This window comes from Xiphophorus couchianus, chromosome 1 (assembly GCF_001444195.1).
Source record: "Xiphophorus couchianus chromosome 1, X_couchianus-1.0, whole genome shotgun sequence".
Lineage (NCBI taxonomy): Eukaryota > Metazoa > Chordata > Actinopteri > Cyprinodontiformes > Poeciliidae > Xiphophorus > Xiphophorus couchianus.
In genome coordinates, this window is record NC_040228.1 from 18,380,174 (window position 1) to 18,394,582 (window position 14,409).

At 37.4% G+C, this 14,409-nt stretch overlaps 1 protein-coding gene across 1 annotated transcript in view; it reads right to left on the reverse strand.

The window, feature by feature from the left end:
• slc9a8 (solute carrier family 9 member 8) overlaps positions 1–13,073 on the reverse strand; it is a 32,333-nt gene extending 19,260 nt beyond the window's left edge. Inside the window, exons 1-4 of the mRNA XM_028016007.1 lie at positions 12,700–13,073; positions 12,184–12,368; positions 10,711–10,791; positions 7,474–7,532 (exon numbers count right to left, since the gene is read on the reverse strand). Coding sequence (XP_027871808.1) covers positions 7,474–7,532; positions 10,711–10,791; positions 12,184–12,368; positions 12,700–12,947 — 573 coding nt within the window. The 5' untranslated portion in view covers positions 12,948–13,073. The remainder of the gene's footprint in view (positions 1–7,473; positions 7,533–10,710; positions 10,792–12,183; positions 12,369–12,699) is intronic.
• Positions 13,074–14,409: the final 1,336 nt, after the last annotated feature.

Here is a 14,409-nt window from a genome sequence, read left to right on the forward strand (position 1 = left end):
ATTAGCAGGTATCTCCAGAACACTGACATGCTGAGGAGGTAGTAACTACCGCTAAGGGGAAAACTAAAATATGTATAACACCGGTTCTTGAGGCCTGAATTTGGACACACCTGTCATAGGGGATATAGTGTCTAGTAGAAACAAATACAGTCCTCTGGCTTTTTATAATTTTGTCATGTAGCAATTAGAATGTGTGATTGAGCAAGACAAAGTAGTACACATTTGTGAAATAGAAAGAAAAGGATACATTCCATTTGTGAAATACATTTGAATTTTGCCATCTTAATGCAAGAACAGTTACAGGTTTTTGTGGTTTATCTCTACCAGCTCTGCTTACTAGAGAGTGAAATATTTGACTATTCTGTGGTGTGTCTTTGAGCTACAAGCTCTATAACAAATTTCCAAATGGAGTTCCATCTGTACTTTGACTAGGCCATTTAAGCATTTCTATGTAATTCTGGCTTCATGTTGATTACAACGTCTTTACAAGTTTGTCCCTAACCCATCTGTTCTGGTTCTTGGTCTTCACAATGCTGATTATTCACTGACTTTCTCTAACAAACCACTAAGACCTTTACTATTGGTTCCATTGGGTTTTCTTCAAGGATGTTAGAATAAAAGGATCTAATCACATATGGATGATACACATTTCAGATTTGTTATTTGTACGATATATCTAAAACTCATGTATATTTTCCCTCTTATTTTACTGACTTCAATTGTGCTGATCTTTCATATTAAATTCTAATAAAAATCCATTGAGGTTTGTGAAAGAGACGAGGCAAAATCTGACTATGAATGCTTCCATAAGACACTGTATATTAATAGACAGCAGAGAAATATACACTTTAGGACAAAAAAAAGATGAAATAGATAAACCCAGAAAGCAGAGGGTTGATATGGTCTTCGTATGTGCTGAGTCTGAATGCAAAGCAAAGGTAATGAAAACAGATGAATGCCTAAAGATGAAGGAAATGCAGCTAAAAGTGAGCTGAGAGATACCAGGAAAAAAAAATAAATATGAGAGGGTCTATGGGCGAGAACATTGTTCAGAGCGGAGGGTCCCTGGAGGCTTGGCTTTGACAACCAGTGACATCACCACAAGGGAAAAAGGCCCCTGAAACCACAATTAAAACTTGTCTCTATGTGTCAGTTTCTCTTTCTCCGTCTTCCTCTCTCTCTCTCTCTCCTTCTCTGGCGTGGGAGCCATCTATTAAAAGTATGTGCTGCCCTTTGGGGCTTAAAACACACCACTGCAGCCACTGAGGAAAACCGATGAGCCTGTTTATTTCAGTACAGACAACACAACACTATAATGGAGAGAATGCAAAATTATTAGCCAGGTTGTAAATATATTCACCTGCGTTTCTTTGTCAGTTCTCTGCCTAGGAGACATATTGCTGCTAGAAGGTTACTTTGTACCAGCGAGCTATTTCTTCTTCAATCTGTGTCAGAGCACAAGGGAGAAATCGGCAGATGAAGAGGGAAAAAAAAGGAGTAAAACGAATGAGAAGAGCACACAGGGAAACGTTTGTTCATCTGATGAGAGAGAGAATTGGTGAAAGAAAGTTGGTTGTTCATTTCAGCAGAACTTTATTGCAATAATTGCAGGTTTTTTGCATTTTAAGGGTATCACACCTATCATTTTTCATGTAACTGAATGAGTTAATATTTATTTATGTCAAACAAAATTACAAAAAAGAACTTGAAAGAGAAAATGAAAAAAAACAAAAGCAAGATGTATGGATAACTAAAACTAACTTTCTTGTTTAAAATGGCTATACCAAAAATGGCTTTCTTGTTTAAAATGCACATTCGCACAGATTATCAACAGCAGTAAATCCAAAGGGGTCATTGATAGGCCACCATTCAAAATGTAAGTATCTTTAATTTGGAGCAATAGTTCATAAAATGGAGATGGGATCTGATGTGGTATTCTACCACATTCGTCTTGAAGCACTTATCAACTAAACTATTAGAACATACCAGCAGCTGTGACACATTGTTGGGGAAATCAGCTTGCATGAACACATCACCATTTACAAGCATGAGGAGCATTTGCACAGATGTATAAAAACATCTTGAGCTAAATTAATGTTTTCTTATGATAGTATAATGTTACACTGAAAACTGGAGATAAATCCAACTACTAGTTTGAGTGCAAGTTGCAAAATTAATGTTTTTAGGAATAAAAAGGATGCCACAAACACAGAGGCCACATATTTCCTTTAAAAATAATTCTAACTTAAATATTTTGTTTATTTTTTTCTCCTTTACTTTTTTAGGGTGAGGAGAATGACAAGCAATGTTTCATTTAGTAATTGAGGACGGCATCAAAACTCTGAAACAATAGAACACGACGATGAATGTAATGTGTTGATCTTGGTTGATGAGGAAGTAGCTGAAAGAAAAAAAGCTACATACCTAAACTTGCTCATATTTAAGCTCATACTTTAATGTGTAGCAACAAAATGAGAAGAGGTGATTTCTGAAAACTTTTTCTTTTGAACAATTTAGAGACTTGTGTGATTCTCACCACATAATTCTGCACAAGACATTGCTGCTACGTCAAAGGAAAAGAAAACAAGAATTCACTTTCAGATCTAACCTTTAAAGAAATTGCTCGTGCACATGTTCATGTAGCCACAGCAACAACAGTTTGCCTCTGCATGACACTTTTGGTGGCTTGTAGAGAGAGCATGAAGGTTTGTAACACAGACCAAATTGTCCTTAAAGGAAGATATTACAGACACTTTTAGTAAGGTATTAATATTATTTGGGCACTGTTTAAGAAGGCTGAAGTCAGTGTGTGACAGTTTGTGATATAGAATAGAATAGAATAGAATAGAATAGAATAGAATAGAAGTACTTTATTCATCCCAGCAGGGAAATTACTTCGCAGTTACAGCATAGAGACAAGACAAGACACAATCACAACGTCCGGGTGTTTAGTCTGGAGTTTGGCTGTGTCAGAGCTGACGACGTCACAGGCCACCGCTGCATCAGCTGATGGGGGAATGTAAACAGCGATCAAAATGGCAGACGTAAACTCCCTCGGTAAATAACACGGCCGCATTCCCACAGTCAGAAGTTCAATGTCCGGGCTACAAATCTGTTCCTTCACGTTAACATGGCTGGGATTACACCACCTCTCACTCACACAAGTGCAATCCCGCCGCCCCTCTTCTTCCGACTCTTGGAACAGTCCCTGTCCCCCGCACCAAGGAAAATCCAGGAACCTCCACGCTGTAGTCCGGAATAAGCGAGTGTAGCCAGGTTTCCGTGAAGCAGAAGATACTGCACTCCCAGTACTTCTTCTGGGTCCTAACCAGCGCCATGAGTTTGTCTGTCCAATTTACCAAAGACCTCACGTTCCCCACAATAATCGCCGGTAACGCTGGCCTGCGCCGTCTCCTCTTCTACCTCTGTTTAGCTCCAGACCCGCAGCCCCGTCGTCTCCTCCGTAACTCCTCCGGAACCACAGGTCCATCTCCGGGCAGCAGCAGAGGCCCACACAGCGCAATCAGCCGTTCACGCGAGCACACAATGCCGCTACTCCGCTCGGCGAGGTTCTGTGCAACCAAGAGTATAAAAAGTAGCAGACGAACGCGGAGAACATCGACAGAACCACATCCAGCCATTGTGGAAAGCCCAACTGATGATCCCTGGGTTCTTCAAGCATGGATCATTAATCGGTTACAGCAAATATACACAGATAAACACACACGACGGGAGCTGCGTCTGCAGGCAGCCAGCTGCGCCGGCGCCATCTTGACGCCGGCGCCATCTTGACGCCGGCGCCATCTTGACGCCGGCATGGACAAATGTTGAAGTGCGAGTCTGATAAGCTCTCTGAAGAAACTTATCAGACACACACACACACACACATTAAGAACTGTGGGAATCCCAGTGTTTTTCTCAAAATATTTCAGTAACATGCATCAATAACTATTTGGAGTGGAGACGGGGGCAGAGCGCAGGTTTCCTCATCATGTTTTCCAACCAATCATTGTAATTTTAATTTCATGCCTTTGCACTGTACAGAAACTTAACAGGACCAAGTAGGATAGTGTCAGTAGAAATGTAGTTGGCAGTTTAAGCAGAAAATGCAAAAGGCATTAAGATTTTTCATGACCAAGAAAGAGTGACACTAGTGTTGTGCAATTTTATAGTGTATTAGACTGAAAAGGATTAGAAAATGTTGATGCACAGGGTGCTGTGGTAGTGCAGGAGTTAAGCACAACCCACATATGGAGGCCTTAGTCCTCAACGCGGGCGTCACAGGTTCAATTCCAGGCCTGGCGACCTTTGCCGCATTTCCTCCCCTTCTCTCATTACGCTCTTTCCTGTCAATTCACTATCAAATAAAGGCCATTAGAGCCAATAAAACTTTTTAAAAAAAGTTGATGCACTGCCAAAGAAGATAGATAGGGAAATTTTCTATAAGGTACATTCTATGCAATGCAGTTCTACATGGTTGTTCAGACAAACAGCAGTTTAGTATTCCACTTTTTCCCTCAATTAAAAAAAATATATCATGGTAGTAGCATTAATATAGTTAACTGAATATAATATTACCAATAAAACTATATTTAGTAATAATCCTTTAAAAAAAACAAAATCTGAGTTTTTGAGTGTATAACAAAATAAGTGCTCTTGTCCTCACTAAGGGAGCTGTCCTCTTCCCAACCCCTTCTAGATCTAATGGTGAGTAAATAAGCATGTAGCTGAATGTTTACACACTTCAGATTGGTGGTTTATTTGCTTAACCAGCAACCAGCTTGTCAACTTTATTGGACAAGAAGCACTCAAAATGAAAATGCAAAAGGCATTTTGACTAAATACAGTTGGCAGAGCAGCTAAGGCAATTATATCACATTTTACGGCTTTATTCATAGAGCTAATATGACAAAACTTCATGATAAAAGCCTTATCTAAATAAAGTATAAAGCTCTCTGAACTCCAAAGAGCATAAAGTCAATTAAACATGCTAACAGTAGCTTTACTGCTCATAAAAACCCCACAGCCTAAATGCGGAGTTTATTATGTTTTCAGGCTACAGGGTATAATTTATCCCTGGCTGATTTCACTTAATACAGAAAACATTCTGAGTGTGTTGGTGAGAGATTAATGAAATGATGAAAAATTTTACAAATACCACTGTTACCAAGAATAATGCTAACATTAATTATCATATTAAATTGGTAAATTTGTTAATTTTCCCCCATAAAACATGATACAACACTTTTAGACTGTTACATATTATTTAACAAGAGCAAACTTTACCTGTATGAATTTTTTTCTATTTAAAGATAATGTTTTATAATGTCATACAGAACAATTGGAGACAGTGTCCTAAAAACAGCAATGTATTTCTAAAATGTCAATTGTGCTTGACACATAATAGTGCAAGCTCAATTTAGTTAGAAATGCTTTTTGTCCTAAATGATGGTGGACTGATTATTTCTGTAAGAGCTCCACTGTATGTGGAGAAATTGAGATTGGGATTTTACTGTAAAAAAAAATAAATAAATTTCTGTCATATCGCCCACACCTACAAAAACTTGCAAAACATTTTTATAACCTTGAACTACTTTTTTTAAATTTTTACATCTTTGGTACATTACAACAGCAACCTGTAATGCAATGTAATTTCTTGGGATTTTGTGTCATACAAAGTGCAGAAATGTAAAGTAGAAGGAAATGCATAGTTTTAAAACTTTTAAAAAACCCATAATTGTTGAGTGCATATTACACCATCCTCATTTACATTCCAAATACAATTCAGTGCAATCAGTTACATCACTAGCTAAATGTAGCTGTTCTGTGAAGGCTTCAGATTATTAGAGAACAGAATCATGAAGACCAACAGCAGACAGGTCAGGGATAAAGTTGTAGAGAAGCTTAAAGTAGTATTAAGTTATTAATCAATGTCCCAAACTGTGAACATCTCAACGAGCACTGTTCAATCCATAATCCAAAATAAAAAGAGTACAGCACAATTACAAGCTACTAAAACATGACTTTCCATATAAACTAAGAGGCAGAACAAGGAGCAGCCAAGAGGCCCTTAAATGTCTTCCACAACTCAGGTTGATGCACTGCCAAAGAAGACAGATAGGGAAAGAATCTGTTGACATGACAACTATTAGATATGCACTCTACAAATTTTCCCTTCATGACAGAAAAATAGACAATGTTGACAGAAAGACATAAGAAGTCATCTTGGAATTAGATGCGTTCTAGTCCTGCCACAAATGGTCAAATGAGATGAAAAATTAAAACATTTTACCAACACACAAACATTAAGGGGGATTTAGCACTGCACAGCTTGAATCCACCATGCCCACAGTGAAACACAGCAACAGCTGCTTCATGCTGTGAAGACAGCTTTATTCAATAGAGAAAGAGAAATCTGTCAAAGTTGATTAGAACATGGATAATTCTTAATACGGGGAAATCCAAGAAGAAACCTGACGTGGCTTACAGCGGAACAATGACCTTATGGCTTTCTCCATAAATGTATGCAAGTCAAAGTCTAAACATACATTTATGTTTACAAACACTCTCCAATCAAGTCTGACTAATGGTATTTTGCAAAGAACAATGTGTAAGAATTTTAATTTCTATGTGCAAAATTGTTAGAAATATGCAAAAAGACAAAAAGACTTATTGGTTCTAGAAAGTTTCCACACAGCGAAGTTGGATATAAAGGCCCGATACACTTTCCAGATTTTGAAAAAAAAAAAAAAATCTCAAGTAGATTAAAGTTTGTGCTTGTAACATGAAAAGATTGTTCTGTTTTCCTTTTTTATGGTTCTTAGTATTAACCCATTATGAAGCCTCAGGCCTATATGCACAGCATGATTGTTGAAAATCAACTACAATCACAGAGACGGTCACCTACAGATTTACCGGATGGGACAACATGGGCCGAGGGGCCTTGGGGCCTCTAATTACTTCTGCCAATGACTCAGCAACACCCCGGGACCCACAACTAGGAAAAAAAAAACAATGGGTCCCTGTGTATAAGAAACATCAACAACCTGCCCTCTTTTTTTCCTTCCTCTCTCACTCAGCAACACTTTCTCTCCACCCCTTGATTGTCCATTTTCTCACTAGTTGGCGGGGAAAGAGGAATGTTAATGAAAGGCGCAAAAATGAGAAGTGATAAAGAGGAAGAGACAGCCACCAGATAATGACGTGTGATAGAGATGGTGGAATGAGATTAATTTCTAACTGATAAGGAAATGGACCAAAATGCTCCCTGCTGTAACTGCATTGTACAAAAAGAAGTGTTATTCTGTCCTAATATACTATGCCAGTTTAGATCACTCTGTACTTTCCAAATATTTTGCAGTGCATACATGGTGTATATCTTTGTCTGGTGTGTGATTGTTTCAATGCATAGAAAAAGCTTACAGTGTGAAAAAAATAAACATGAGTTATGGATCCAGTTGATGCAAACTTTACCTTCCAGTTGGCCAGTTCCTGGAACTCGATGATCTTAATAAACCCTCCCATTAGGATTCCTGGAAAAGGTAAGAACAGGAAAGAACACCCATCTGATTAAATAGCTTAACGTCTCCCTTGAAGAAGAAGAAAAAAAAAACATTCCTGAAATATTTCCTTCTTTATTTAAAAAGAACATACCTAAACAAAAAAAGGCACAAAAGAAAAAGTATTAAGTTAGTGTTTACTTAGGGTTTGCAGGTGCATTAATTAAGAAGAAAACAGCACTGCGTACGAGGTACAGCAAAGGACACAGGGAGACAAAAAAAATCTTTGGATGCTGATTTATTGAGAGATGTTAAGAGATAACGTAGACCAAGACAGACAATAGGCAGATGGAAAAGAGGAAATGATGAAAGGATAGCATTTCTTCTGATTTGTTAACACTGTGTTATCTCTCCACTGCAGACTCCCTGGCTGCTACAAGCACTCAAACAGAAGTTCCGACCCTGTGCAGTATGCAGGCCATAAAAAGAGAAAAGCCCTTAAGGGTCAAGATGCCTGTGTGTCACTGAGGTGTAGAGAAAACACATGCGCGAGCATGTGAAGAGAGAGTACAGTTACAAGGAGAATTCACCTTAAGTGATTTTTTCAAAATGTGTGGAGCCCTATCTCTTTTGTTACATAACACAACACACTTGATTATTAAGTTAGGCTGCATGATGGGATGCAGGGGACGTCCTGGCATAAAGTTGGCCAACCTGACGAGCTTATTCTACTAGCTGTAGATAAGCCGCAGTTCCAACAACTATAACATAAAAGATGGATGATGCCACCACAGAATCAAATAAGGTCTTAAGAAGACACTCCTTCAACACATTATAACAACAGTGGTTTGACATGATGCCATTTACAAATGTTCTTACTTCACTGCGTTAAAAGGTTTGTATGATAAGTGCAGTATTAGCAAACACTGTTTCATCAGGTGTTTGCTAATTGCTGCTGCCACTAGTCTTTTTGAGCTTTGTGGGGTGGAAGGTTGGCTGGCGACTGCAATTCCAGTTAGCTATGTGTAAATAGACGCCACTTTGTAAGACCAAGCATTTGGCACCTCGGATGGCTGCCAGGGGGAGATTCAAAGATTTCTCAAATATGAAAAGAATCAAAAGACATACTCCAGGTATGCCTTCAATGAGGAAATAACATTATAGCATGGTATAAAGTTCGGAAAAGTCCATTTTACATAATACTGCTCCTTTAAAAAAAGAAAAAAATAAAACAGAAATGGACCACTCCTGAAAGGTGACATAGGTCGTCTTAACTTTCTGTAATGATGTAAAACAAGAACAAACCCTTAGATTCCAGATTTTTGAGTACTGTAAAAATCTAAGGTTTATGTGGTATACTTAGCTAATCATAAACCTTTACATTTTGACTTTGTCTTTCCTTGAAAAACAATGAAATGATGGCTCTTTGGTATCCATTTTAGCCCCAAATACCAAAAATCTGTGTGTCTAGCTTTAAGCCATTTCAGAACCTGGTGTGCCAGATTTTTTATTTCAATGCTAAAACCCCAGAACTAATATTGAGTGTATTTTTTTACTGACAAAGTATCAGGGATCAGCAATCCTTTGGATTCTAATGGTCATGTTTACCTTTACTTCAACAAAACAAGATTAGCCTAGAACCTTAAAAGCAGTTTGACCAGGAAAAGTATATATATACTGTATATACAGTATATATATATATATACACAATGCAAATTATTTCCATTATAAGAAGAAACATTTACCCATTTACTACAGGAATAATACTCAGAGTTCCCTGTAGCTCAGAGAATAGAGTTTAAAATACCCAGAACCAGAACAAAACATGGAGAAGCAGCATTTAGATTCTATGCACCACAAATCTGGAACAAATTTCCAGAAAACTGCCAAACAGCTGAAACACTGAGCACTTTGAACTGCCTTATTGCTGAAATGTGCTATACAAATAAACTTGATTGATTATTTATAGAATGAAGCCAGATGAGTTCTTATCATATTTATGTTAAATAGGCAGCACACTTTAAAAAAACAAACAAACAAACAAAATAAAACAAATAAACACTAACGTTTACAAAAACATTTCAGAAAAAGGTGAAAAAAATTGCTTCATGACTTCATTAGTCATGTAGGAATTATAAGAAGGTGTCACGTAACAACATTCATAGGGCTAAAACCAACCTTTTCTTTAGTACGCCTTTACAATTTACAACTTTGCTTGTCTCTGTATAATTTTGGTTTAAAGTCACAAAGAGCCACTTTGTAGGGATTTATTAGCAACATCTGGCTCTGGAGCCACAGGCTGAAAAGCCCTGCTTTAGACCAACAATCAACTGAGTGAAAAAGAGCAAAGTTAGTTATTTTGCTTGTAATAAAGTTTTCTCCACTGGATTACATTGCCTAAAAAGTCAATCAGCTGATCCAGAACACTAATGCTCGCCTCCTCACTAAAACTAGGAAATACAGCACATTATTCTAGTCTTAAAGTCCTTATACTGGCTCCCTGTAGCTCAAAGAATAGACTTTAAAAATATTGTTGTTAGTTCATAAATCACTGAATGTCTAAGCACCAAAATACATTATGGACCTTTAGTCACTGTATCAACTATCCAGACCATTCATGTATTCAGATTCAAGTCTACTCTGCATCCCAAAATCAGAACCAAACTTGAAGAAGCAGCATTTGGTTTGTATGCTTCAATAATCAAGAGCAAACCTCCAGAAAACTGAAAAATGCTGAAATACTTAGCTCCTCTAAATCAAGATTAACCCCATTTGCTTAGAGCTGTCTTTGATAAATAACTGCAACAAAGATTACATTTAGTCTTCATTATAATTTATGCTGATGATTATGACATTTGAAAAAAATGTACGTCTCTTGCTTGTTTCTTGTTTACATCATGTAAAAGTACCTTCAATTGACTAGATGCTGAAATGTGCTGTACAAATAAACTTGCCTTGCCTAATTTGTTTCCTGTGAAGTTAACATGTTTACACTTTGTACACTGTGAATGTTTCAAAACAAAAGGCAAATGTTTGTGCAAACAATCTTGGCCAATAAAGCTGATTCTGACAATAATCTAGCCTCACCCATTCTGCTTTCCGATTGTTATCCTGCCCTTTATATTTGCATAGAATTGCTGTTAAATACTGAAACTGCTTAATCAAGGACATATTTGTGCACAAAGCAGCAAGTTACATGAGTAATACTCACCAAGAGACACAACAGCCACACTCTCAGGAAGAAAATGCAGCTTGAACTTGATAAGCAGGTGCACCAATATGATGCAGATACCTGAGGGAGAGAGGATGTAGGAGACAGCTGAATGAATATTTAGGACAAATACATCTACGTTCAGAAGATGATGTCATACTTGCTCACATCAGGCCTAAAAAAGCTACCACCTAATATGCTGCTACAAAGGCTTTTCTATATGCTTGATTTAGATAACTGCAGTGAGTAGAGGAATGAAGAAATAGCATTGGGACGTAATGACATTTAAATAATTTTCAGAGGCACATTTGAACCACACTTGGGCCTAATGCGTGGTTTGTAAGAAATGGTTTCTCATGAACCAGTCTTCAGCTACTATACATTCAGAATGCAAACAACACCTGAGTTTGTTAAAGGATAATAATGTAGTGATCCTACAGAGTAAAAGGGAAAAATATCTACAGTTTAATAAAGATTAAGAGTACTATTGCACATAATGGATAATAGCTGTGACTAAAGTAACAATTTACAGTTACACTTAGTAAAAATGTTTTTTCTTTGTTGATCACTTTTACCTCTTAAATTGTATGATGCACTAAGAAGAGCTATGCTTAATGTGTGAATCACTATGTATATTTCTTGCTGTGCATTTTCACTTTTCATTCTGTCCTCAATCTTTTTAGAGACAATAATATTTTCCCTGGAAAGCAGTTCTCAGAGTACAAGAAGCAAATTCAACAGCTAATCTCAATTTAATAAACAAAACTAAATTCAGAGTAGTAACAGGTTAGCCAATAGAATAAACAAGTAAAGTCAAAATGTTATGTAAAAGCATTCTTTATCATTTAAATCAAATTCCAGAGAAAGACCCTGAATGACCAGCTTTGTCTCTTCCTATTTGTAGCCAAGAATGAGGCAGCGCTGACCCTTCCTCACCTGTTGCTGCTGACCGCTGATTGGCCACCTGAAAGAAGACTGCTAAAAATTTTCCCTCACAAACAATAGAGGGTTGGCTGGCTGGACATGTTTGAGGTCATGCGCATGTGGCCTGCTGTGGGGTAGAAACTAAAGCCCCTTTTCCACTACATGTCCACAGCGTGGTTGAACTCAGCTCAACTCTACAGTATACAGTTTGGGTGGTTTTCCATTACAATTGACAAACAGCTCCAGTGGGTAGTGTAGTCATAGCAGGGTGACCCTCAGACATTATACTATTCAATGCAACACTGATGTGGAACATTTGTTAAGTAGGCAAAGGTAAGCAGCCAGACAAATACCCACCTATTATTAGCCTGTTCAACTTCCACTATTACTGTACTTTATTTAAGAAGTGTTCTTTTTTTTTAGTTTCAGTCCATTTCAAAAATCAAACTAAATAAATGATAGATCACACTACAACAACTGTAATAGCCTATTGTTTCTGCAGATGTACGAAAATGCCAAAGTCAGTAAAATGAATGAATAGCAGCCCACCAATGACAAGCAGACTGAAGAAAATAGTCAGTCCACTGGACTGTTCCTCCTCCTGGGCCTTCACCCCGGTCTGCACAGGCAGGATGGGCTTCGGAGTTGGGGGTGCTGGTGTGGTTGGCTTGGCAGCAGCTGCTGTGGAGTGATGGGTCTCATTGCTGTAATTCTCAGTAGTGTCATTGGACTTTCTGGAAGAGAACAGTGAAGATGACAGGTATAATGGCGGTTTTATGCTTATTGTTAGCCAAAACTGACCATGTTTGGCTTACGAGACAATAAACAGCCATAAGGTAAACACACTTAGACTGAATATTATACCGTTTTAGGTGTTACCACATTTGACCTGAAATAAACAGTCGCCACTATTTTATATAAAATGCACACATTTTCTTTATAGGGCAGAAATATTGTCATTGAGTGTGGGATTTAAGTGTCATAGTCGAGAAAGTGACAAGACAAGAAAAAAAAACAGTCTTGCTAGCGTAGTTACAGTAGATAAAACAGGAAAAGACGAACAACCTGAAAAGCTTTCCGTCGCCCTGCGAGTTGGTTGAGCCAAGTTTATTTTGTCGTCTCTGTTTATGATCATGAGGTAACTGCTTGTCTTGAAGTGGAGTATTATCCTTATGTAGCACATTCTCCGCGTCGTTGTCAGTTCTCTTGTAAGGGTCCACAGAGTTGGGCTTTTCGAGTCTGTCTGACAGGCACAGCTTCACGAAAAACAGTAACAAGAACCACGAAAAAAGTTTAACCCTAACACCTCTCATCCTCAACTAAGGGTTTTTAGGCCTAAAGACAATATATTGCATTAAAAAACACAGACGGATTCATATCTTCAGCTTCGCGTATCTGTTGACATCCCGGCCTTACTTCCTACAGAAATGTTTGATGGGAGTTGTAGTCGACAGCAAGTGCTTTACTGATAAAATTACAACGACCCTAGTAAACAAATCATACGTGGTTGGGTGTATGTTTTGTGTAGGAAATGTGCACATGCTTTTATGTTGTAGTAAATGTTAAGCCCCCCCAAAAAATGTATGTAAAATGTCATGTGAACGCTGATTATATTTTTATTGACTCCATTTCCCATGTGGCATTGCACTGTACCGTCAACCCTCTGCTTCACACGCCATGCAAAAAACTAAAAAGATAAGAAGTCTGTTCTTGTTTAAATAGTTTAAATTTGTCTTGTGTGATTATTCACATCATTTTATGATTATTTTAATCCTGAGATAGGTATGTCTTATTATGTTTTTTCAACTTGTATGTTTCCTCAAGTTTATAAGACTAATTAAATGCAATTATGACCTCTTTATTTTATTAGTTTATTTATTTCTCATTGAAAGGCCGAATTTATTTTTCTTTTCTTTCTAGCTCACTGTGTTGCATTATGTTGCGATGTCATTTATAATATTTTTAATCCTGAAATTGCTTATATAACGAACCAAAAAAACGTAACTGTGTCCCTATTCAAAATAACTATATCCCCCTATTTGAATGTAACAGTGTTTATTCAGCTGAGGCAATAAAAACATGACGTTTTAAATAGTTTACTGGGAAATGTGAGAGGAAGATTGTATCGATATATTTTTATATTCCTATTTATTTACAGCCCCATACTCCGGGCTAGTGAAAAGTACATTGGTTCCCAAATGCACACTCCAGTACTCCCAATCCCCCAAAACACGGAAAAAAGTTGTCCTTTTTTGTTTGAGTATTTTAGCTGATTTCATATATAAAACAGATGCAAAGCAAACATAAACAAATGTAAATAATATGCAAACATAAATTCAGTAACAAAGCAAAGAAACACAGCATCTGGGGGAGCGTTTATAATCTTGAGGTGGCATACGGTGAAATAAAAAGCTATTGAATAATTTCGGATAAATAAATAAATGCAATTAAGTGTTGTTTCTTAAATTAGTAATTTAAACTATTTATCATGTATGTAAGACCAGAGGTGGGTGACTTAATTTATTTGCATATTAAAAGAAAATTTTGTTTTATAATATTCCCTTAAAATAAACTCTTAAATTTTATTCCAAACCTCACAGAATTCACCATATCTGCTGCTTATATTTTGTAAATAGAAAGCACTCTGAAATATGTAAATTGACCCCCCAGCCCATCCCTCCTATGGTGGCGCCACTGAAAGCAACAAAGGAACTCTAAGTACAGTGCTTTGCTGGTGATTCTCATATGGAGGGAGATCTTTTGGGAGGCAGGAGT